This window comes from Echinops telfairi, unplaced genomic scaffold, assembly GCF_000313985.2.
Source record: "Echinops telfairi isolate 266 unplaced genomic scaffold, ASM31398v2 ScPeMD7_5;HRSCAF=22, whole genome shotgun sequence".
Lineage (NCBI taxonomy): Eukaryota > Metazoa > Chordata > Mammalia > Afrosoricida > Tenrecidae > Echinops > Echinops telfairi.
In genome coordinates, this window is record NW_022103901.1 from 14,690,906 (window position 1) to 14,713,759 (window position 22,854).

A 22,854-nucleotide genomic window follows, 5' to 3' on the forward strand; every position below is an offset into this window, starting at 1 on the left:
AGTCCAGGTGACCCTGTAGGGCCGGGTTGACATTGTCAACCTTACAGACGTAGGTCTCATCTTTCTCCTGCTGAGTGGCTGGTGGTCTCAAACTGCTGTTCTTGAGGCTAGTAGCCAACACCTACCTGTCTGGATGGAGTCAGGTGGGCGAATTGAAGGACCCCCTTCAAAGCAGAAAACTGGCCAGGCCAAATGGAGCCAAGACGGAACAACCCGGCTCAAGTTCCGGTACACAGAGCACCGCAAGAAGCTGACAAACTGTTCTTGGGACAGGACAGCTTGCAACACCTGCCGCCTCGGACGGTTTCCCCACCCCCAGGCACCTTCTTTTAAAAACCCTGCACCCTGACCACCAGCGCAACTTCCCTAGGCTACTTGCTAGCCCATGGAACCTGGTCCGAGAGCTTCCCTCTAATAAAGCTATTTCTGTGTCTGCTCTCCCTTTGTCCTGTCAGTTATGTTTGTCTGCCTCCTTGTGCCTCAGTTTACCTTATGATAACCACCGTGCCACCAGGGCTCCTAAGAGGATGGGCGTCTGAAGTATTCATTTCAGAAGGCACCCTTAGTTCCTGGGCTGGATTGCAGGATTGATTGATTGGTTGTGTTCCCTGATTCACTTGTAACCCAGAGTGCAGGTATTTTACTTGGGAGCTTCACAGCCAACGTACTCACTCCCAATGAGAAGAAGCAAGGGGAGCTTCCAGCCAGAAGGTACAACCAGCGAGGAGGAGACCACCCAGTGCAAAAACAGGCCGTCCCTGTGGGGTCCGGTTTGAAATACAGAGACCACGTACTTTTGACTTTGGAATTTACACTGGAGCAAATCACATATAGAGGTTTCACATTGGCTCGGGTGTCCCGGTAACCATGGGAAACAAAGATTGACCAGGAGTAGGCAAACAACAATGTTTGTTAAGTCTCTGGCCAGTCTCAGGATGTCTTTGTTGACTAACTCGATAGCAGAGCCCAGCTTTCCATCACTAACAGAGATGTCAATACGGCGGAGAAGCTCAGCATCATCCAGACCTTTTCAGTGATTTCTGCATCCAACCTGTCTGCACTGAAGAAGGTAGTGAGCTATAAAAATCTCATACAGACTGCATTAAGTACCTTAGGCAAACGGGCCTTTTTAAAAAAAAGGAATCAATCCATGTGTTTTTTTCCTCCAGGAAAATCACCTGATGAGACTGGCATTTGAATTATACTCTCCAAAGCCACCTTTGGAAGATGCCCACACGCATTTCATGATCTGTATCTTCCAACATTTGTTCCACTCGTGACAATGTCCCACTTAACATGGTCCCTTGAGTAAATCCCTTGACCACTTGAACCCACATCAGAAAGAATTACTAAACAACTTTGAGGGGCGTTAACAAATGCAGACATCTGACTATATATAAAGCTAAAGACCAGAAATAGGGAGCTGATATCAGGGGCCCAAGTGGGAAGAGAATGCTTTGAAAATGATGATGGCCATATATGTGCAAATGTGCTCGACACACTGGATGAATGTATGGATTGTGATATGAGATGTAAGAGCCCCCAATAAAAGCATTTAATACACATTTTAGAAATTTATGTGCTGACCCCTGCGATTTCCCCAAATGTGGGAAACACAACTGCATAATTTGTGGTAGAGGGGGACTGCATTCGCGCTCCCCCCTATTTAAAAAAAATTTTTTTTAAATCCAAATGCTACAAATAAAAAACAAACTAAACATGTCCTTTGCACATCAAAAACACACACGTTTAAACCAATATACCAACAAGAGACAGCAAACAAATGAAGGAGACATAGGACAGGTGCTCTTGACATCGAGCTGGGAAACAAGACCTCTTCATTCAGAAAAGCGTCCATTTAATCTGCGATAGTAGAGAAAAAGCTTTCTGGTGTCTTAGGGTGTTCGGACAGTGGAAAAACTGATTCCAGGAGGAGATGACACCGTGTCTTACCCTCCATAGTTTGGAAACGAGTATTGACGATATCCAGGCTAACTGCATTTTGTCAGGGGGGATTTTTCTAACTACACTAAGAACCATCACTTGTGTTACACACAGGTCGCTAGGCCTTGCCTGTTCCGATGTTTGGAACGGGCCTTGGCACCGAAGCAGAACCCGCTCTTTTGGCAAGCCATCACGTTTAGGAGTGACCACGGGGCCTTTCTTCCCAGGTGTCTGGATGGATTCCAGGGCAGTGTGCCACCCAGTCGACGCCACCCAGACTCTGCACGTCCTGGTGCTGTACCAGGACCCGTTAAAAAAAAAACAACCTTGCTGTCCAGTCTACTCCACCTCATAGCGACCCGTCAGCCACGTTCGTATAATTTCAAGAATCAGGAGGCAAGTACTGCAAACCCCTTCATGCCTTGCAGCCGCTCGGACTACAACTCCCATGGTGCTCGGCGGGCCGACCGGTGTAGGTGCACGCACGTCCCAGCATGCCTCGCTTAGAGCCCACCAATTGGATGCCGGCGTGCGGGGCCTGGGCAGCCAATCGTTCCGTCAGCGGGGCGGGAGAGGGGCGTGGTCACGTCCGGCCCCGCCCCTGCCCCGTGGCTAGTTTCCTTGGGCTGGCCCCTGCGGCTGGACTGGAAAACATGGGCGCTACCTGGCGGCACCCTGGCTGGGCGCGGCTCGCGCTCTGCCTCGCGGGCCTCGTGGTGTCTGTCTACGCGCTGCACGTGAAGGCGGCGCGCGCCCGGGACCCGCATTACCGTGCGCTCTGCGACGTGGGCACCGCCATCAGCTGTTCGCGCGTCTTCTCCTCCAGGTGCGCGCGCGGGAGTGGAAGGCGTAGGCGCTAGCGATCGGGCTGCCAGTGGGAGCGATGCGTCGGGGCCAGGGGTGCCTGGAGGCCGGGCTGTTCGAGGGGGGCGCTGCCTGGCACACCGCGTGTGCTCAGGAGGCTGGGCCTCCGGAAAACGTAGTGTCCGCGGCAGGGAAGCGGAGGTTGCTGGTAACTGAATTCTTGTGGATCAGAAGATGAGTTAACAGGGCTGGGAAGGCAGGTAGAGTAAGAGGAGTGCGTGCGTGGGGACCGGACAGGACTTGAGGGAGGATGGTGCCTGGGATCTGAGGATGGCCAGGGCATTGGGAGGCCGAGTTTGGCCGTGCTCTGGCGGAAGGGCCCGACAGAGCTGGGAGGGGGCCACCGTAAGCAGCATGGAGATTGGGGGAGGGCAGATTCCAGGTCACAGTGACACGCCCCCACATCCTCACCCCAAATCCCAGTCCTTGGTCACTGGATAAAGCCGAGCCAACCGTTACTGCTGCCTTGCCACTTGGAGAATGTCCTTAAAGTCGAAGATGAAACGTTGTAAACCCCCGCCTAACTTACAATAAACATTGGTTGGTTGTTTTGTTTTTTCCCAAAGTCTAAGAGGAAAGCAGGGGCCTACGGAGGCTCCACGGCCTGGTCTGGCCCGGAGGATAGGGGCAGTGACAAGTGACCCTGACCCCAGGTGGTCATCTACCTTTGGACTCACTGGGGTGGGAGTGGGGAGGGACAGCCTTGGCGCCAGGTGGACACCTCTAACCTGGTCCCCTCTCTCCAGGTGGGGGAAGGGCTTTGGGCTGGTGGAGCACGTGCTGGGACCCGACAGTGTCCTCAATCAGTCCAACAGCTTATTCGGTTGCATCTTCTATACGCTACAGCTCCTGTTAGGTGAGTGCTCCCCAGACACCCCCCCCCCTTCCCTCCTGGCCAGCCCCGCCCCATCAGGCAGCTGGGAGAGGAGGGGAACCAGCAGGGGGTCTTTCATTTGCTATAGGGTCTGTGAGACTCCAGTTTTATGGGAAAGACTCAGAGTTATTCCTTCAAGGGAGATTTCTTCCCCTGTAGGCTTCAATGCCTCGGGAGAAAGACCCAGGCTTACGACTCACATAAAAGAGTTACAGTAAAAAAAAAAAAGTTACAGTCTAGGAAACTCACCATGGGGGGTGGGGGCCACGGGCCACAGTTCCACCCATCCTATAGGGGGCTGTGAGTCAGAATGGAATCATCTGGATGGGAGTGGGTTTTAACAAGAAATTCGGGATGTGGGCCCCAAGGCCAGGGAGACCCTCCTGTCTCCAGAGGCCTGTCCCTGTGGTCTGGGCTGGGTGGCACTTGGAAGCCTTGGCAGGCAGCTAGAGGAGGCCCATCCCTGAAGCGTCAGGCCCGACCTCTCCTCTGGCTCACAGGCTGCGTCCACGGCCACTGGGCCTCCCGCCTGCTGGTGCTGAGCTCCCTGGTGTCTCTGGCTGGTTCTCTCTACCTGGCCTGGATCCTCTTCTTCGTCCTCTATGATTTCTGCATCGTTTGCATCACCTCCTACGCCATCAATGTGGGCCTGACTGTGCTCAGCTTCCGTGGGGCCCAGAGAGCCCGGGGCAAGGTCAAGGGGCAGTGAGTTGCTACCAGAAGCCGCCAAGATGGCCATGCCTGCATCCCTAGAGAGCCCTGCAGTGTGACCCCCACCGAACCGCCACACAGGACAAGGGGCCAAATGTGCCATCCTCCTGTCCCCACCGAGTGCCTCTAGCCCATCCTCAAAGACTGCTCTCCAAAGATCTGCTGCTGCCCTGGGGGGTGGGGGGTGGGAGTGGGGTTCTGAGCAATAAAATTTCTTAAACTGACCAAGTTCTGAGCCATGTGGTTGCCATGGTCCCCAGCTTGGGCAGCCCTCCTCTGGAGCTGGGAAGGATGAGTCAGAGTGGGGGGCGGAGGGGAAGGGTGTTTAGTCCTATCACTAAAGTGTGGAGTCAGCAAGGCCTGGGGCGCAGGTGGCTCCCACCCCCAGAAAGCAAGCCGATGGATGATAGCTGGTCCCTACTGCCACTGGGAGAGCCAGACATCTACCTGCCAGGACAAGCTGCTCTTCTGGTTCTGAGCATGCTGGCTGGGAAGTTCTTCCGAGCGTCTGACATTTCCGGCTGCCTTGACCTGTCACCTTGGACCAGTCTTGGTAGCTCTGGAAGGCTAGATGTTAGTTTTATCTCATCTTTCCTAATTGGTCTGGAAGCATTTGCCCACATGTCTGGCACTGCTTCAGAATCTGACATATATTGACTCATTTAATTCTTTCAGCAATTGTCCAAGGTAAGTACTGTCATTATCCCTATCTTGCCTGAGGAAACAGGTGCGGAGAGACTAGGTAACTCACCCAGGAACACAGCTCAGGCTCTGAGGTCCCCCGTGTTGTCCTCGTCGTCATCCCCCCACCCCACCAGGCACCTCGCTCCAGCCCCTCTCTTGACTCTGTCCCATAGCTCCCTCTCTGCATTGGGTCAGGTTCCCGTGGGCCTGCTGGCCTGAGTGAGGAGTCAGGTGAAAAGGATGTGCCCTGAGCCACCTCCCTTGTGACAGGGATTCTTCCAGCTCCTTTGAGTGAGGACAGACCCCACTGGACTGGTTGGAGAGGAGGGGGCAGGCTCAGAGAAGGGGCTGAGTTCACCAACACCTCCCAGCCAGCCAGGAGCAGAGCTCCTGGCCTCTAGGCATTCAGCCTCTCTCACGCGTACTCACACACACACACACACACACACTGCCCCTGTGGCAAAGATGGAAGAAGGTGGGGAGGCTGAGATTCAAGGACGAGAACTCAGGCCTGCCCTCGACACCGGCCTCCCTGCTGATGCTCCATTCTCAGGGTCTCTGTGCAGAGAAGCCACAGACAGACACAAGCCCTAAGTGACAGCACTGAGATTTGAACCCAGGCAGTCTGTCTCCACACCTGAGGCCCAGAGAGGAGTGGTGACCCATCCAGGGTCACACAGCCACAGCCCAGGGCTAGGAGCTGCTGGCTCCCTTCCCTCCCAGGAAAAGCAGTGACTCCTCACTGGCTGGAGGCGGAGCAAGGGTGGAGCCAGGAGACCCAGGCAGCCTCAACAGGGGCACCGCCAGCAGAGCAGCCTGGAGCAGCATGAGGCCGAGCTGGGGACCTGCGCTGCTGCTCCTGGACCTGGTGGTCCTCGTAGGGGGTGAGCCAGTGTGTGTGTGCTGGGGGCTGAGATGGTGTGGTGGGGCTCCGGGGCCACCTGTCCCTGCAGCCCCTGCAGCGGTGTCCTTGAGGGGGACCTGCCTGGAAGCTGTTCACTGGACGTGGGGAGTCAGTATCTGTCCAAATGGGTGTGATTTTCTTGGGAGTGGCTCACAGCCCGTGTGGGGACATGATTGTGTCAGTGTCCCGTTCTCTGTGTGCGGGCTGGTGCCATTGCGCCTGGCTGCCTCTACTTTTGGAGGGGCCTCATTCTCCCTCTTGACATCTCTCCCCCCGGAAATGAGATCTCAAGGGTGAGCTGTTGTGTGGGCTTGCTCCTGAGGGGGAGGAGGCAGGGCAGGACAGGGGGCTCTTGTGAAGGGTGGACAGCTTCAGAGAAGTGGCGGGTAGCTTCGGAGGCATTCGAGCATGGGTGAGGCAAGTCTCTGGGGGCTCTCTCCCACTAGAAGGTTGCCAGAGGACAGTTAGGCTAATGCTCTAGAATACCTGCTGGGGCTGGCTGCCCGACCTGACTCAGCAGTGGGGGTAAGACTGGGCAGGGGAGGGGGTGTCTGGAGCCTGGGGGAGGGCTGAAGGCTGGCCTGGGCAGACTCACGCCCCCCCCCAACTCCCCACCCCCGCCCCCAGCCCTGCTTGCTCCAAGGGCCTGGGAGTGCTGAGCACAGCGACAGCAGGATAATTAATTACCGAGTCAACACTCTGAATAGCTTCCAATAAAAGCTGTTTCCCCACCTCATATAAATATTTTCATCCTGGGAGGGGCTGGTGTGAGGTAGTCACAGGCAAGGACCTGGCCCCCCCCCCCCTCCCGTGTGTCTCTCTCCCCTCAGGTCTTCAAGGGACTCAGCGGGGTAAGCCCCCGGGGGGATGTGGGGCCTGGCCCTTCCTTGCTGGGCCCCAGGTGGAGGGGAGGACAGAGGCTGTCGCCATGGCCCCGCTCCCCCCCACCCCCTCCACAGCCTGTGGGCAGCGTGGCCCTGGGCCGCCCGAGCCTCAGGAGGGCAGCACAGTGTCAGGCGAGTGGCCGTGGCAGGCCAGCGTGCGGCAGCAAGGGCTGCACGTCTGCAGCGGCTCCCTGGTGGCAGACGGCTGGGTCCTCACCGCTGCCCACTGCTTTGAAAAGTGAGTCATGACTGGGGTCAGACAGGGTTTCGGCTGCAGCGTGAGTGACTCCCCGCAACAATAAAAATACCATGGGGAAGAATCAGGCCGCCCCAGTGGCAGCAGGGGATATGGGGACAATCCGCCCAGTGCCGCGAAGGTATCCTCTGGCCGTGCGGACAGGCTCTCGTAGATGCTTTGCAGACGAGAATACTAAGGTTGAGCCAGGGGCACCCACTGAAGAGATTCTGACTCACAGCAACCCTAAGGGCAGAGTAGGACGGCTTGCTTGGCGTTTCCGAGGCGGGAACTCTACGGGAGCAGCCAGCCTCAACTGTCTCCTGCGGAGTGGCCGGTGGGTTTGAACCGCCCACCTTCCTTAAAGCCACAGGCTGGTTTTTGTTTGCCTTTCACCTCCCTTCAATCTCCTGTGGTGTCACTTGCCCCAACTTCCCTTGCACTGAGCCTTGCCCCTCCCCTTCCAGGGTGGCAGCAACAGAGCTCGACTCCTGGTCAGTTGTCCTGGGCTCTCTGCAGCGGGAGGGCCTGAGCCCAGGGGCTGAGGAGGTACCCGTGGCTGCGCTGCAGCTGCCCAGGGCCTATAACCACTACAGCCAGGGTTCAGACCTGGCCCTGCTGCGGCTCGCCCGGCCCACAGCCCACACACCCCTCTGCCTGCCTCAGCCCACTCACCACTTCCCCTTTGGGACCTCTTGCTGGGCCACTGGCTGGAACCAAGACACCGATGATCGTAAGTGCTGTCCCCGACCAGAGCCTAGAGAGGCATCTGCTTGCCCAAGGTCACACAGCTCCCTACCTGTCCAGTTCCTGAATCTCCTCCTCCTTCCCTCTCCTGCCTGGGGCACAGACCTCAGCCTCAACCCTTGTCTCTCATCAGCTCCCAGGACCCTGCGGAATTTGCGCCTACGTCTCATCAGCCGCCCCACGTGTAACTGCCTCTACAACAGGCTGCATCAGCGGCCGCTGGCCAGCCCAGCCCGACCTGGCATGCTGTGTGGGGGTGCCCAGCCTGGGGTACAGGGGCCCTGTCAGGTCTGAGGGGAGCAGAGGGGTGGGAGCTTAGTCTGGGACTAGGGGCTCCATCTGGGACTGAGGCGGGGCAGGGGGCAAGGCAGGCTGCGGTCAGAGGAAGTCTGTTTGGGCTGGGACTCAGGCGTCTGCCCTTGGCTCCACTGCTCGACTCCAGGGGGACTCGGGGGGCCCTGTGATGTGCCACGAGCCTGATGGGCACTGGGTCCAGGCTGGCATCATCAGTTTCGCATCAAGCTGTGCCCGGGAAGACACGCCAGTGCTGCTGACGGACTTGACTGCCCACAGTGCCTGGCTGCAGGCTCAAGCCCACGGGGCTGCCTTCCCAGCTCAGAGCCCAGACACCCCGGTGATCAGTGATGAGGACAGCTGTGTAGGTAGGCGCAGGGAGCAGTCGGGATGGGAAGGATGGGGGTGCCCGGGTTGGGTGATTCCTTCTGGGGAAGAGTGATGCAAGGGCTTCACACCTGCGGGGGAGCGTTTAAGGCCCCATCTGGTCCTTCCAGAAGGCCTTGGACTTTGGGGGAATTTATGGGTTTGGAATTCCAGTAGGAAGCCGGATCTCAGAGGTCAGATGTTGGTTTGGGAGGGAAGCTATAAGCTTCCACATCGTTGGGGGCCCAGTGAGATTGGTTAAGGCAGGGGGGACTCCCGTTCAGAATTCCGGAATTCTGTGACTAACATGCAAATCTCATGCAAAATCATTGCTACCGAGGAAGAGGCATCTTGCAAGTGAGAAGCACCTGAGAGCCATGAATCCTTGGGCCAATTCAGGCCAGATTGGGTGCAGACAGGTGGGGAGGAATGAGCAGGGCCATGCCCAGGAGGCTGGGGCAGGAGGGCTGTCAGACCATGGGGCTTAAAGCGCTGGCCCTGACTTATGAGTTGGCTACTTGCCTGTGGTTACAGAGCTAGAAAATCCCTTCTCTGTACCTTGCTTTCATCTGCCACGTCAGAGATGCAGCTTTTACCTGGCAAGGGTTTGATAGCACATAGGAAGGGCTTACTGGCATGCCTGGCCACAACACGCAGGATCAAGAGACCTGGTGATGTCACCTCTTTTTCAGCTTGTGGGTCCCTGAGGGGAGAAGGCCCACAGGCTGGCGGCCCCTCCCCGTGGCCCTGGGATGCCTGGCTGAAGCACCAAGGGACACTGGCCTGTGGCGGAGCCCTGGTTTCAGAGGTGGTGGTGCTGACGGCTGCCCACTGCTTCATTGGGTGAGCCCCATGCCCATGCCACTCCTATCGCTGCCACCTGCTCCCATGGGCAGCCCTGCCACTCAGTGCCGCCAACCCTGCCTCTGCCCAGACGCCAGGGCGCAGAGGAGTGGAGTGTGAGGCTGGGAGCTGAACCGGAGGAGCGTGGACTCAAACAGCTCATCCTGCACGGGGCCTATACCCACCCAGAGGGGGGACACGACGTGGCTCTCCTGTTACTGGCCCAGCCCGTGACCCTGGGCCCCAGCCTTCGGCCCCTCTGCCTGCCCTATGCTGACCACCACCTGCCTGATGGGGCACGCGGCTGGGCTCTGGGGCTGGCTCACCGAGCAGGAGGAGGTAGGTAGGGCCAGGGCCAGCGGTCGCTGTCCGTCCAGCCTCAAGGTCACCAAGCAAGCGAGCTGCCCTTTCCCATGCTCTGCAGGTATCAGACCCCGACAGACAGTGCCAGTGACCCTGCTGGGGCCGAGGGCCTGTGGCCGCCTGCATGCAGCCCCTGGAGGTGATGGCGTCCCCATTCAGCCAGGGATGGTGTGTAGCAGTGTGGTGGGTGAGCTGCCCCGCTGCGAGGTGAGCCCCAGCACCCCCATCCCCTCAAACTCCTGGTGACCCTCACCTTCGTGAAGAGACCAGCTGCCATGGGAGGCTTCCAGCCCTGCCTTCTCACCTGAAACTAGGTGTCCTGCCAGGGGCCCAAATGGGCTTCTGTCTCCCTCTACCATGGGGGTGGGGGGGCACGGGCAGCTGAGACCAGGGGTGAGCTTCATCTCATCCCTGCCAGGGCCTGTCTGGGGCACCGCTGGTGCTTGAGGTGAGGGGCACGTGGTTCCTGGCTGGGCTACACAGCTTTGGAGATGCTTGTCATGGCCCCGTGCGCCCCGCTGTCTTCACGGCACTTCCGGCCTACGAGGACTGGGTCAGCAGCTTAGACTGGCAGGTCTACTTTGCCGAGGAGCCGGAGCTGGAGCCGGAGCCTGAGCCCGGAAGCTGCCTGGCCAACATGAGTATGTGGGTGTGGGGCCTCCCCACCAAGCCCCCCTCTCCATCTGGGTCGGTGGCTGTTCCGTCCCACCTCTGGCCACTCAATGCTATGGGTCTCGGGAGTGGCAGCACCTTCCTCATCCCTGAAGGGAGGAGGCCAACCCTGCCCATGTCCTTGTCTTGACAGGCTGCTGACAGGCGGCTTTGGGCTGATTGCGGGCTGCCCTGCACTCACCATGGTCATGCCTGCCTGCCCTCTCGGTGCCTCTCACCCGAGTGTGTGACTGATGCAGAGCCAGTAGCCCAGACTTCTGGGAAGAAACCTGCCCAGGACGGGCCTCTGCCCCCACCCTCCACCAGCCCCCCTGGGGAGCATTCGTCCCTGCAGGACAGGGAGATGTCTTTCTCCACCCTGCTCCCTCCATCGGATGCAGGCATCCACAACCGACCCTCCCCATCCAGGCCCCAGAGAACCCAGCAGCCAGGTGTTTTGAAAATTTCGGGGCTTTTTTTTCCCGTTTGTTTTTTTTTCCACTGGGGTGGGTGTGTAGGGGGGAGCAATTCTCCTTTTCTTAAACTTAAATAAAGTGTTACAAAATAGACTTTAGAAAATAAGTTACAAATTCTAGCAAAAGGCTCCCCTTCTATGGGCAACGGCTCCCCGAAGCCCCTGGCCCTCCCTGGGGATGGAATCTGGCTGGAGGTGCCGGCCCAGGTCCTAGGCAGAGCAGGGTGCCAGGCTTCTTGCAGGGCTGAGCATGGTAACGGGCTGGAGTTAGGGAAAGGCCCTTCAAGGGCAGGGACCCAAGAGATATCCCCCCCGCCCCCCACCCCACCTTTCCTTGGAAAAGCAGCCAGAGGTGAGCTGGGTCCACATCGCATAGGGAGGGGAGGTAAGCAGTCTGTAGACCCAAACTCCTCCTGAGAAACACGGAGCTCGCCCCCCCACCCCACCCCCTAGTCTGCTCTTTGGAGACTGGGAGTTCAGAGGGTGAAGCTGAGGTCTGCAGGCCACTGGGGTGAAGGGTCCAGGAGTGGAGTCGGGGTAGGTGGAGGGGGAAATGCCGAGTCCCCTCTGCCTGCCGCTGGCGCCGCTGGAGCTCCTGGTGGGGAGGGAGAGAGAGGTCACTGACTGAGGGGGCGCATCCCGCACACCCTGTAACACCTTCCACCCCAAACACCTGGGACCACCAGTCATGTCCCCAGACTCCTCACCACAGCCATCCAAGGCTCAGTAACTCCAGAGGGCAGAGAGCTGCCTCTGTGGGCTTCTGAGCAGACAGGTTCCTCCCAAGGAGTGGCTGGCTGGCTGGCAGGTGGGTTCAAACCACTGATCTTAAGGCTAGTGGCTATACACACACACACACCCTCCCCCCAATGACAGCACCAAGGGTAAATGGCTCCTCGTCCTCATTCTTGTGACTCATAAGAGGTCGAGATGCTAAAAGCCATCATCCCTTCAGCCTCTCGGGAACCTTGCCCACCCTCTCCACCTGCCTCAGGTCCAGAGCTCACCACCCCGCTCACCTACTCTTGGCTGCCACGCTAAATGTCATGAACAGGGCCTGTGATCTGGAGGAGATGAGAGGTCACAGGGTCTGCCGAGAGAACTGGCTGTCCCACTCCTCAATAGCCATTACCAGTGGCCAAGACACAGCCTCCGGACAGGACTGGGCTGGGCGGAGGTGATGGTGCAGGCAGATCGCCCTCTGATAGAGAGGGTGCAGATAGGCTAGGTGCTAACGACTATTGTTGCTACAGCTGGGTCTAGTTTCAAAGAAACAATTATGTGTGACTCAGGCGGCCAGGCAAAGGAGGGCTTGGAGCAGGGCGGGAGTCTCCTAGGTGGAAAGGGTGGTTTGGTTGGATCCTAAAAGGCAGGGTGGGTGGAGAAAAGTGTTTGAATAAAAGGAAGATGAGATGGGGAGCCAGGAGGAAAGAGCGGAGACGGTACATGGGGAAAGAGGCACTGGGAGCTGGGTGCCAATCCCTGACCCAGTTTCCGCAGTCGAGTCACCCGCCGAGAAGCCCTAAAGCCAGCCAGTCTGGACGGGGACGCTCCCTGTCACTCATTCCCTGGCGGCTCATCTTGGAAGAGATGGAGACCAAAACCATCAGCTTCATCCTGTCCTCTGTGCATAATCCCTTCCAGACGTGGCTGTCAGGTGTTCCCTGGTCAACACGCCTTTGGCCTTGGACCAAGGCGTGGGGCCCTGGCAGCTGCCGCCTCTTGACAACCGACCCAATAGACCATCTCCCTGCCTGGTGGGGGTTTCAGGTCTCAGGTAGCAATGCCAACTAGCTCCTCCCTGGCCCACTCCCTCGGCTCCATGTGGCCCTCCTGCTCCCCGCAGCCCTTGCTTCCCCTGCCCACCCTGGGGACAGATTTTGCCCTCTGCTGTGGGCACCCACTACCGAGGCCTCTGCCATCAAGCGTCTGCCTGAGTCCACCATGCCCCAATCTGGGAGCCAGCCACTGTTCATTCCTGCTGGGGCCACAGGCAGATTTGGGGGTGTGGGGTGGGGGTAAGTGAAGGGCCCCTCCATAGGTGTCTGGACCCACCCTGCCTGGCAGCTGTCCAGAAGAGCTTGCACTGTCCAGACAGTGCAGCAGTGGAGGAGCTTGGGGTCAGAGCGGGTTCTTGAGGGGGGAGTGGGTTGGGTGGATGTTAGGGCAGAGGGAGTTGGGACAGGCTTGGTGTGACCCTTCTGGTGGCTCAACAGGCTGCCGTCGTGGGCAGGCACGCCCTTGTCTTCAGCTGCTGTGAACTTATTTCCTGTCCTCCACCAGCTCTCCCACCACCCTCTCAGGAGCCCTGGAAGGTGTGGATGAGGGTCTCCTGAGCTTTCCTTTGACCAAGGAGACTTCCCTGGCCCTGCCATCCCAGTTGGGGATCCCCGCCTCCTCAGTCTGAAGTGGCACCTGCCTGAGGCCCCTGGCATGAGTTTGCAGATGGCTGGCTAGTTCATGTTGGGACTGAAAAGCCTTGCCGTCGGGCAGGTTCAGACCCGAACAGCTATGTGGCTGTGGTGGCAGCTGTAGCTCCTGGTGGCCACAGGGCGCAACGCTTCCTGGGAGCAGGGCTGACAAGGGTGGCAGTGGGTGCTGTGAGGAAGCTTAAGAGGCTCCCTGCCTGGCAGTGGGTCTGGCCACAAATGGTTGTGGGAAAGGGGCAGTCCCCTGGCTGAAGCTGAGAGCTGATGTCGCCAATGCCTCACCAACCACTCCCCTGAGCTGGCTGTGGCCAAGGTGGCCAGGGGTCCTGGGGACATTGTTCCCTGAGTCTTTTGGATTGGTCAGTGCCTGGCCCTGAGGAACCAACCTCCAGTGTGAACCAATGACCCCTTGCCCACTGGCCATCCACCTGCCTTGTCCGTGGCCCCCCCTGGAGCGGCTCTGTGGCTTCTGAATGGGCTGCCCTGGTGGGGCTCTGCCCATGCTCACCTGGCCTCGTGGTACCATCCTTCAGCTCAGGCATGGTCTCATCACCACATGATCGGCCCTTGGCTGCCTGGCCAGTGGCCATGTTCCCCTCACTGCCCCCCGCGCCATTTGGGCCTCCCTGGCCACTGGCCAGCTCCCTCTGGGTCTCCTCGTGCTCCCGCAGGTGTTGTTCCAAAGAGCCCCTGCTAGGGAAGTCCCAGCCACAGAGGGCACAGCGCACAGCTGCCCGCCAGGGCCACCCTGCCTGCCGCTGCCGCCGCCGGCTCTCCAAGCGCAGCCTCTGGTGGTCCATTAGCGCCATGCAGTTGGAGGTGGTATTGGGGCAGGTGGGGCCGCTGGGCTGGTCGGTCTTGTGGCTGCGCCGGTGGTTCACGAGGCTTCTGGCGTGGCGATAGGCACGCCCACACTGCCCACAGCCGAAGGGCAGGTCCTCCGGAGTGGCCTTTCTGCAGCCCCCGCCCCCACGCCGCTCAGCATGGACGCGCAGGTGGCCCGCCAGCTGCTTCCGCAGGCGGAAGGCCTTTCCGCACTCACCGCAGCGGAAGCGCCGGGGATCCGTGTGGATGCGCCGATGGTTCTTGAGGGACATGAGGTTGGAGAAGCCCTTGGAGCAGGCCTGGCAGCCGAAGTTGCCAGTCTGGTGGCTCTGCCGGTGATTGATGAGGCTGCCCACGTGCTTGTAGGAGCGGCCACACACGTCGCAGCTGAAGGGCCGCTGCTCGGCGCTGCCTTCAGCAGGGCCGCCCTGCTCCGGGGTCTCCAGCCAGGGCCCCGCCCCCTCCTCTTCCTCCTCCTTGACAATGGTCTCCTCCCAGGCCTCCTCCTGGACCTTTGCCACTTCCTCGGGGGGCTCCTCTTTCAGGGGCTTCACCACCTCGGCCTGCCCCGGCCCCTGCTCCGCGGGCTGCGGGGGCTCGCAGCTGCCAGCCGCCTCCGGGAGGGGCCCCACCTGGGGCTGGGAGCCTTTGCAGCGGGGGTGGTTCCGCCGGTGGTTCCGGTAGGCACCCAGGTTGGGGTAGCAGCGGGCGCAGACCGGGCAGGTGAAGAGGCCCGTCTGGTGGACCTTGCGGTGGTTCACCAGGCTGCCGCCGTGGCGGTACGTCTTCCCGCACTGGGCGCAGCGGAAGGGCCGGGGCTGCGCCGCCGGGCCCGGCTCGCCACCCGGCTCGCCAAGGCGGTCTGCGGCGGCACCTCCTCCCGCTCCAGCCTTCGCGTCTGCACCCTCCCCAGAGGCTGCGGTCACCGTGCCCTCACAGCCACCATCCGTGACCATCTCTGTGCCATTACCTGACTCTCCCGAGGGGCTGGGCGCCTTGTCTATGGCGTTCCCAAAGCCGCCACCCAGACTCTGGTGGTGGCGCTGCAGGCTCCCCAGGTCATCATAGGTCTGACCGCAGCAGCCACAGATGTGGCCGTACCCGGCGCCGTCCAGGGCCTCCACCTCCCGCTGCAGCTGGTTTAGCAGCTCGGCCTCCGAGAGCTGGAGCGGAGGGCTTCGGGCGGAGGCCGCCTCCGCGGCTCCTTCCTCCCCGTCCTCTTCCTCCTCCTCGCCCTCCATCGTGCCCGAGCAGCTGTGGGCCTGGCGCCGGTGCAGCCGGTAGCCTGCCCGCCCCGGGAAGATCATGCCGCAGAGGCAGCAGAGGAAAGGCTGGGCGGGGCTCGCCTCCCCGGGCCCGTGGTTCCGGAAGTGGCTGCGCAGGGCAGGCAGAGAGTCGAACTCCTTCGGGCAGAGGGAGCACTGGTAGATGCCCGGCGGGTGGCAGGGCCGGTGGCTCAGCAAGCCAGTGGCATGAGGGAAAGAATGGCCGCAGTCGGAGCATGTGAGGGAAGCCTCGGCCTGCCAGCCAGGGGCAGCTTCTGCAGCGTGGGGCGAGGGGCTAGGGAGGTCAGTGGCTGGTTTCTGGTCTTCTGCCCCTGGGAGGCTGCCGCAGAAGAGGGACCCACGACCGCCCTCAGCTTCTGGGATGGCCACGTGGTCCACAAAGCAGCGCCCCCGTCTCTCCAGCCCCTCGGTGCCTCGGCCCTCTCTCTGACCCTGGAAGCAGGCCGCTTGCCTCTCCTGCCCGCACCTGTCGCCCTCGGATTCAGCGGGCACACAGTCGCCGTCACTCTCCAGGCTGCCTTCCGCCCCACTGGGGCTTTCTCTTGACAGGCCCTGGGGAAAATGGGGATGCGGGCTGCCTTCCACTATCTCCTGAGCCCAGTCTTCTTCCTCCTCCTCCTCCTCCTCCTCTTCCTCCTCCGCAGAGGCTGATGGGAGCTTGGCGCCGCCACCCCCGCCGGCGCTGCCAGCCCGCCTCTGGGGCCTCCTGCTCTGGCGCCGACTGTGCAGCCGCAGGTGGTTCTTCATGGCGGCCATGGTGTGGAAGTGCTTGGCGCACGCCCCACAGCTGAAGTCCCCCGTCTGGTGGGTCTGCCTGTGGTTGATCAGGCTGCCTGAGTGACGATAGCTCTTCCCACAGTCCTGGCAAGCAAAGGTCCGGGGAGGGGAAACCTGGGTCTCCGTCCGGTTGCTTTCCCTTTCCACAGCTGCGTGGGTCCGGCCGTGAAGCGCCAGGCTCTGGGGGTCATCAAAGAGCAGCCCACAGACAGTGCAGATCTGTGGGGCCGGCCCGGGCGCGGCTGGGGGGTGGGCAGCAGGGGCCGCTGCCTCCCGCTTGCACCAGGGCTCCTGCTGCGCGGGAGGGGCTGCCTCCGCCTCCATCTTGAGGTGGCTGGGGGGAGCCCCGGGCCCCGGGCCCCCACTGCGGCGGGCAGTCTTGCAGTGCACCCGCACGTGGTTCCGTAGGGCCATGAGGTTGGAGTACTTGCGGGGACAGAGCGAGCACTGGTACTCTCCCGTTCTGTGGGTATGGCGGTGGTTCACCAGGCTCCCCCGGTGACGGTAGGCTCGCCCACACTCGTGGCACTTATAAGGGCGGTCGTCCAGGGGGCTGGTGTCTTCTTCCTTCTTGGGCGTGAGGCCGGAGCCGGGCAACAGAGCTGACGGGCGCCGCCCCTCTCCGGGCCCTGGCCGGGGCCTGTGATGCGCCCGCACGTGGTTTTTCAGGGCCGCCGCGTTGAACAGTTGCTTGGAGCAGACGGAACACGGGTAGACGCCCGTCTGGTGGCTCTTGCGATGGTTGATGAGGCTCCCCGCGTGGCGGTAAGTGCGGCCACACTCCCCGCAGCGGAAAGGCCGGTATTCCTCCAGGCCACCGTCCTCTAGCTCCCCCGAGGCAAAGCGCTCCTGTGCGGAGATGCTGCTCAGAATCTGGGCCGTGGGGATCTGGTCCCGGCCGCTCTCGCCAACGTGCCCATTGGTCGTGGGCGCCCCCTTCTCTTCCCACGGCCGCTCTGGCTTTTCATCCTCATGCGAATGCTGGTGTTCCAGCAGCTCCAGGGGGAGCCGGAAGGCCCGCGGGCAGTGGGGACAGCGGTAAGGCCGGTACTGGGCATGGAGCCGGGAGTGGTTCTTCAGCGCCATGAGGTTGGAGAACTCCTTGAAGCAGATGGCACATGGGTAGATGCCGAGGGTGTGGCTCTGGCGGTGGTTGGTGAGGCTTCCGGCGTGCTTATAGGTCTTGTCACACTGGCTGCACTTGTAGCGCCGTTCCTCCTCGGCAGGAGGGGCCTGGGTGGGCTCCTGGCCCCCTGTGAAGTTCACCACTGACTCAGCCAAGTACTGTTCCAAATTGCTGAGGAGGCTGCTGGCTGGGGTGGGGAGCGGCGGGGCTCTGGCAGAGTTGGTGGGGGCTCCCCAATGCTTTGCACCCTCATCCGGAGCAGGCTGGCTTCCCCAGCCTTCCCTGTGTTGGGTGGAAGGATCCTCCCAGGGGCCTGGAAGAGCCCTGGGCTCAGGCCCTGACTCACAGCCTGGTGTCTCTTCGGTCTGTTTTGCCTGCTTTTCCCAGCTTTCCTCAGGTTCCAGCCTTTGGCTCCAAGAGTCATCAGACACCATCTCGCCTGGGAAACACGGGAGAGCATCCTTGGGGCGGGGAGGTCTGCGCCTGCGGCGACCCTCAGGAGTATGAGTCCTCATATGGCTTTTGAGGGCCACGGGATTGGTGCAGTCCTTGCCACAGGTGATGCAGGGGTAAAGGCCAGTCTCGTGGGTCCGGCGGTGGTTAACCAGGCTCCCTGCGTGGCGGTAGCCCCGTCCACACTGCTGACAGCGATAGGGCCGAGGGATGTGGTCAGCCTCCTCAGGCTCCGCGGTGGGAGATGGATGGAGCAGTTCTCGGTGGCGGGCCAGTTCTGGGAGGCTAGGAAAGTGGCGCTGACAGTCAGAGCAGCTGAGGGAGGTAGGCACGTCCTCCATGGGGCGGCGAGGCAGAAGCCTGGAGGTTCAGGGAGAGCAGGCGGGTGGCTGTAGCATCTTCCTCCAGTGAAGGGGCTGAGGCCTAGGAAGAAGGGGCAGTGATCAGAAGGCTGGCCAGAGTTACCATCGCCTCTCAGCTGTGCCACACAGTCACCAGGGGCTACAGAGAGGGCCCCTAAGTATCAAGGCCTGGGGACCAACTTTCTACTGGCCCTAGCCCAGAGACCCCACCACTGAAGGTATTCCTATACCAGAGAGCCCCCCCAAATGGGAGCTCCTCTAGAGCTGCAGACGAGGAACTGAAATCCTGAGAGGTGCAACTTTCTCCTCCTCACAGACTTATCAGCCTGATCTTCAGAATGGATACAAAGTCTCGTCTCTAACGTTTGTTCTAAAACAAAGAATTCAATCTTCCCTAAAAGGAAAGCAGACACCCTTAGACCTTTCAGTAAGAAAGACCAATTCTTCTTCCTTCCTCACTCAGCTAAAAGGAGAAAACACATAGTACCTGAAAGCCCTCAAAAAAGCTGCCTGTCACTTGGCTGGCTGAGGACCCACAAGAGGGGGCATTAAAGACCCCCTTCTTTGAAAGGGCTCCTCCTCCAGGTTCCCCCAGGCCTTTCAGCCTGAAGGCTCCTTTCCAAAGGGCTCTCTTGACCCACTCCCCTTCCCCTACTTTTCACTGAATTCCAACCACCAACCACTGTGGAATCCTATCCCCTTTCTGATTACTCTTCACCCCCTACCTCTTCTTCCTTATGTCTTTTCACCCTCCCCTCCTCCTCCTTTTCTTTGGTTTCCTCCACGCCTCTTAAATATTGATGACAACAACTCTTGCTAAGCATTACTCGGGGCAGGCTGGCAGGCACGCCACTACATCATTACCTAATCCTCAGTAATCTCAGTTTACCCGGAGCAAACCCACCGAGCCCCGCAGATTTCATCTCAATGTCCCTGTCTCTCTTCACGGCCGCCTCCCTCACTTTGTCCTTCTCCGACTCTGATCCTTCAATCCCAAGGGAGCCCATTATCAGTCCTACTTCCGACTCTAAACGCCCTCACCGAACCTGTCCCCTACTCCCATCTCACAAAGCACCTTCGTTCTGGCGTCTCCTCCCCTAGCCTCGAACCACCAAAGCCCTCTCTCCTAATTTTCTCTGCACATATCGTCTCAGGTACATCCCTCCTACCTCCCACCTCGCACGGCTGCCCCTTCTTTCCCGCAGCGGGCGTGTCCGTTGGGGACTGCGGGAGGCGGACAGGGGGACAGCAGACGGGCACGCGCCTGCGCACTGGGACCCTTACCCTAACTGCAGCCGCGCGCCCCAAGGGGTGGTCGTGGGGGGGCTCTCGAGCTCCCACGTACGCACTCGGACAGAGCTCCCCGGGAGATGCGAGAAAGGGAATAAAGAGCAGAGGAGCAGGAGGGAGAGGGGAGTGAAGGGATGAGGGTGCAGCTGGTACCAGCAGGAGTGTTCTCCCGAGCTCCGCAGACACTTCCTATTGTTACTAGGAAACAGGAAGTGTCCGGTTCGCAAAAGCTTCCCCGCGAAACCGCAGCCTTGGGAACACTTCCGGTCCCGCCTCCAAACAGCGGTCTCCGAAGACACACTTCCGGCGTTAGGGGGAATAAAGCAGGCAAACGCGGGTCCGGACCCGCCCACAGAGGTCACAGCGCTTCAGTTACACGCACTAACCTTAGCCACCCTTCCGGCGAGAATATCAAGTCGTTCCGTTGGCTATAGTGGGGAGAAAAAGGGAGCGCAGCAGTCCTGGCTTCAGTATCTTGGCAACACTTTTTTGCGGGGCTCCCTGCAAGGCTTTCCCCCAGACCGATGAGGGAAGCTTCGTTAAACTCACTTCTCGCTCTTAAAAGAGAGATGGGCTCTAAACGGATTTAAAGACTACAAAGCCTGAGCATAGCCTTCCTGTCCTCCCGCCTTCTCGTTCTTTGAGACATTTCCGGTGACCTGGCCTGAAGCTAGAGCAGTAGCCGATGTAGACCCATTGATCAGCCCGGTGTTCCTTGCCCTCAGCACCCAGAGCCCTGGCAAGATGTTTCCCGGCCACCATCGGCTGGGGGTGCTCCGATAAACCTTTCCTTCCTCCTCAGTCGGGAGAGCTCCCTTCCACTTCCGCTCGCCGGCTCCGCCCCTCCTTCCACCCGCCCCCTCCTCCCGCGGGGTCCTAGTGCCGGCCCCTCTGTGTGGCGGTGTCCCGGGCTCAGTCGGCGCGCGGAGCCACCGCCGACGTCGCGGGGTCAGCGCCAGTGCATTCAGGTAGGAAACGCTGGCGGGAAGCCACAGAGTCCGAGGCTGGCCCCAGCGCCGACCGGATCCGAGCCGGCCTCAGTTTCCCTGTGGGCGTCGAGGGCGGACACGGCCGGCAGGGCGCGGGCAACGCGGGCGGGCGGGCGGGGCGGGAGCAGAACGGGCCCCGGGCGGGCACGAGCGGGCGCTGGGCCCAATGGGTCCTAGAACCCGCCGGCTAGGCTCGCGGGCCAGGTGATGTGGGCACTGGGTCCCGGCCAGCAAGGCTGCCCGCCTTGGGCGGCGCGGACCCGGGGGTCCTAGAGCCCGTCCGGTTGCGGGCTTTTGTCCCTGCCGCGCGGCCGGCCCAGCCCGGTCCCCGGCGTCCACGGCCCCCCTCCCCCGCTGTGTTCCTGGCCGCCCCTCCCGCGGTCCTAGAGTACGCCATCTTGCAGGCCTTTGTCTTGCGTCCGGCCCTCCGTCCATTCATTTGTTCTTGCCTTCTTTCACCTTTCGTCCCTTGCTTTGTTCCCTGAGGCCACGTTTTCCGACGATTTATGCTGGAACAACACAGCTTGGGGCCCTGGCCTACGGGAGCTGCTTGGCGGGGGGCGAGGGGTGGGGCGGGCAGATGGGGGGGGCGACACGCAGAAGGTAGCAGCAGCTCAGGGGTAGGTCCAGTACTTCTTATCTGCACCTTAGGGTCCCTCTTCCGCGTGTCCCCTTGGCCTTAATACTCTTCAGACCTCCACAAGCCCCAGAGGTCACATTTTAACGACGAGGAAACATCCGCAGAGCTCTGTGAATCCCCTATTGTCCAGTGCCAAGCCAGTCAGCCCGGATACAATGAAAGACTTGTCCTGTGGGAGAAGCAAGCAAAGGCTCCCAAGGGACAGGAAACTATGTGAAGATGCATGGAGGTAGGGAAGTATGAGGGTGGTGGCTGGCGCTGAAGTCCCTGGTGGGAAGTGGGGGGCGGGGTGTGCTGCAGCCTGAGTTGAGGCTGGAAGAGTAGGTTGGGATCAGGTTGGGATCTGACCTAGACAGGTGGTTACAGCTCCCTTCCCCACGTTGCCCACCTCCCGAGCCCCCAACTCATCCCATCTGCACAGCCCGTGATTGGTGTCTTTGGGCTTAGGAATGGGGAGACGAGGTGCAGAAGGGATAATGCCAGGCCAAGCTCTCAGGCAGCTGTGTGCTGATTCAGGCGAAGGCAGAGACAAAGCTCCACTCAGGCCACGTTGGGACCCTGTAACTGAGAAAGGCAGAAAGTGCACTTAAGAATTCGCGACTGGGAGACAGCCTCCTCGGCTCCTTCCACTAATCCTATTACAGCCTGGCTTGGAATACTGACCGACCTTCAGTTTTCTGGGCCTCAATCTCCCTATCTGCCAAATGAGAACCATAATGTTTAACTTCTAGGCTTGGCTTGGGTGGGTCGGACCCATAAGATGCTTAGAATGGCACCTGGCCTGTGGTCAACTGGGAAGCCATGCTACCCAGAGAGGCACCCAAAGGGGGCTAGAGAGTGATTCGCTGGAAGAGGGGCCAGCTTCCAGAAAAGTGCTTCCAGGAGATGACAGGGCCAAGGGGAATTGTGGCTCCAGCTCAGGGAATTTCCAGTGCAAAGACCCTAATGAAACCCCAAGAAACAAACCCCTGACCCTTGCTCGAGTTGATTCAGACACATACTGAGCTAAAGGACAGAATAGAACTGCTCAGTAGTGTTTCCAAGACTGTAAATCATCCTGGGAGCAGAGAACCTCATCTTTCTTCCTGGGAGCAGCAGGGTGTTAACTTCTGACCATGTGGTTGGCAGCCAAGCACGGAACCCCCTGTACTACCAGCACTCCTTAAATGACGTGATCCAGCCACTGCCACAAAGCCCGTTCTGCCCTGTGGTGACCCTATACTAGGACCAGGCTCCATCTGTAAGGGAACAGACAGCCTCCTCTTTCTCCTGAGGTTGGAATCCTCTGGCACAGAATTTCCTAAAGTTCTTGAAGTAGGAAGGAATTAATTCTCTCTTTTTGGGGAGGGAGGGGGGCGCCTATGGGTGGGCCTAGTGAGTCAAGGAGAGAGGACTGGGTGGTGAGGTAGGCAGGAGTTAGGGTGAATCTGTTTGGGGCCTCCCTGGCTATGGAGAAGATCCTGGTGTTTGTGCTGGGAGCCTTAAGAAGTTTCGTGATTTGTCCAGTGAACCTGAGTGAAGGAAGACTGCAAGAGAAAGTCCAGCCCATGAACCTGAAGGCTTGTGTTTCAACTGGGCCTCTTGGGCTAGCTCTGTGACCCTGAGCACCGGTGTTCCACCTGCAGTGGCCTTGGCCTCTGCTTTTGTAAAGGCAGGGGGAGGTAAAAATGCCCTCCTCTGAAAGCGAACTGAGGGAGCAGTGTACCCAGCTTACCAAAGATAAACCAGGTCAATAAAAAGTACATGAGAACCAAAGGACCTGTTGGCAATTGCTGTGCCATATATGATTTTGAAACAACAGCAAAAAACACCAAAAATAGGTGCAGGTGTGTGTGTGT

At 59.9% G+C, this 22,854-nt stretch overlaps 3 protein-coding genes and 1 non-coding gene across 8 annotated transcripts; 3 read left to right on the plus strand and 1 right to left on the minus strand.

Moving 5' to 3' along the window:
* The first annotated feature begins 1,496 nt into the window (after window positions 1-1,496).
* LOC115867989 lies at window positions 1,497-1,665 on the plus strand. Its single transcript, XR_004045358.1, has one exon. It is a non-coding gene; the product is annotated as a U1 spliceosomal RNA (small nuclear RNA).
* Window positions 1,666-2,566: 901 nt separating this feature from the next.
* On the plus strand, window positions 2,567-4,617 carry VKORC1 (vitamin K epoxide reductase complex subunit 1). Of its 2 annotated transcripts, XM_045285047.1 has the most exons (3): window positions 2,567-2,770; window positions 3,555-3,664; window positions 4,183-4,617. In XM_045285047.1, exons 1-3 carry the CDS (start codon window positions 2,598-2,600, stop codon window positions 4,389-4,391), a joined length of 492 nt encoding a protein of 163 aa, XP_045140982.1. In that variant the 5' UTR covers window positions 2,567-2,597; the 3' UTR covers window positions 4,392-4,617. The 2 variants fall into 2 exon arrangements, with proteins under 2 accessions (XP_045140982.1, XP_030740267.1); XM_030884407.2 differs by lacking the exon at window positions 3,555-3,664 and having other exon boundaries at window positions 4,183-4,288.
* A 1,286-nt stretch (window positions 4,618-5,903) lies between these two features.
* Window positions 5,904-10,933, plus strand: PRSS53 (serine protease 53). The gene is made up of 11 exons (XM_045284816.1): window positions 5,904-5,961; window positions 6,812-6,832; window positions 6,941-7,103; window positions 7,568-7,833; window positions 7,981-8,135; window positions 8,290-8,509; window positions 9,200-9,350; window positions 9,442-9,689; window positions 9,775-9,920; window positions 10,132-10,358; window positions 10,519-10,933. Exons 1-11 carry the CDS (start codon window positions 5,904-5,906, stop codon window positions 10,613-10,615), a joined length of 1,752 nt encoding a protein of 583 aa, XP_045140751.1. The 3' UTR covers window positions 10,616-10,933.
* On the minus strand, window positions 10,818-20,183 carry ZNF646 (zinc finger protein 646). 4 transcript variants are annotated; one of them, XM_045285044.1, is made up of 3 exons: window positions 19,774-20,183; window positions 15,064-18,158; window positions 10,818-11,434 (listed from the first exon to the last, which is right to left on the minus strand). In XM_045285044.1, the coding sequence occupies exons 2-3, from the start codon at window positions 18,074-18,076 to the stop codon at window positions 11,316-11,318; spliced, it is 3,132 nt and encodes a 1,043-aa protein (XP_045140979.1). In that variant the 5' UTR covers window positions 18,077-18,158; window positions 19,774-20,183; the 3' UTR covers window positions 10,818-11,315. The 4 variants fall into 4 exon arrangements, with proteins under 4 accessions (XP_045140979.1, XP_045140971.1, XP_045140975.1 ...); XM_045285036.1 differs by having other exon boundaries at window positions 14,311-18,158; XM_045285040.1 differs by lacking the exon at window positions 19,774-20,183 and adding an exon at window positions 19,541-19,560 and having other exon boundaries at window positions 14,311-18,158.
* Window positions 20,184-22,854: the final 2,671 nt, after the last annotated feature.

Coding starts and splice junctions, on each gene's coding strand:
- VKORC1 (XM_045285047.1), top strand. CDS start 2,598: ATGGGCGCTACCTGGCGGCACCCTGGCTGGGCGCGGCTCGCGCTCTGC. Junction 2,771..3,554: donor TCGCGCGTCTTCTCCTCCAG/GTGCGCGCGCGG, acceptor CCCTCTCTCCAG/GTGGGGGAAGGGCTTTGGGC. Junction 3,665..4,182: donor TACGCTACAGCTCCTGTTAG/GTGAGTGCTCCC, acceptor TCTGGCTCACAG/GCTGCGTCCACGGCCACTGG.
- PRSS53 (XM_045284816.1), top strand. CDS start 5,904: ATGAGGCCGAGCTGGGGACCTGCGCTGCTGCTCCTGGACCTGGTGGTC. Junction 7,834..7,980: donor GAACCAAGACACCGATGATC/GTAAGTGCTGTC, acceptor GTCTCTCATCAG/CTCCCAGGACCCTGCGGAAT. Junction 8,510..9,199: donor TGATGAGGACAGCTGTGTAG/GTAGGCGCAGGG, acceptor CCTCTTTTTCAG/CTTGTGGGTCCCTGAGGGGA.
- ZNF646 (XM_045285036.1), bottom strand. CDS start 18,076: ATGGAGGACGTGCCTACCTCCCTCAGCTGCTCTGACTGTCAGCGCCAC. Junction 11,435..14,310: donor TCCCCGGCGCTTCCGCTGCG/GTGAGTGCGGAA, acceptor CCTCCCCACCAG/GAGCTCCAGCGGCGCCAGCG.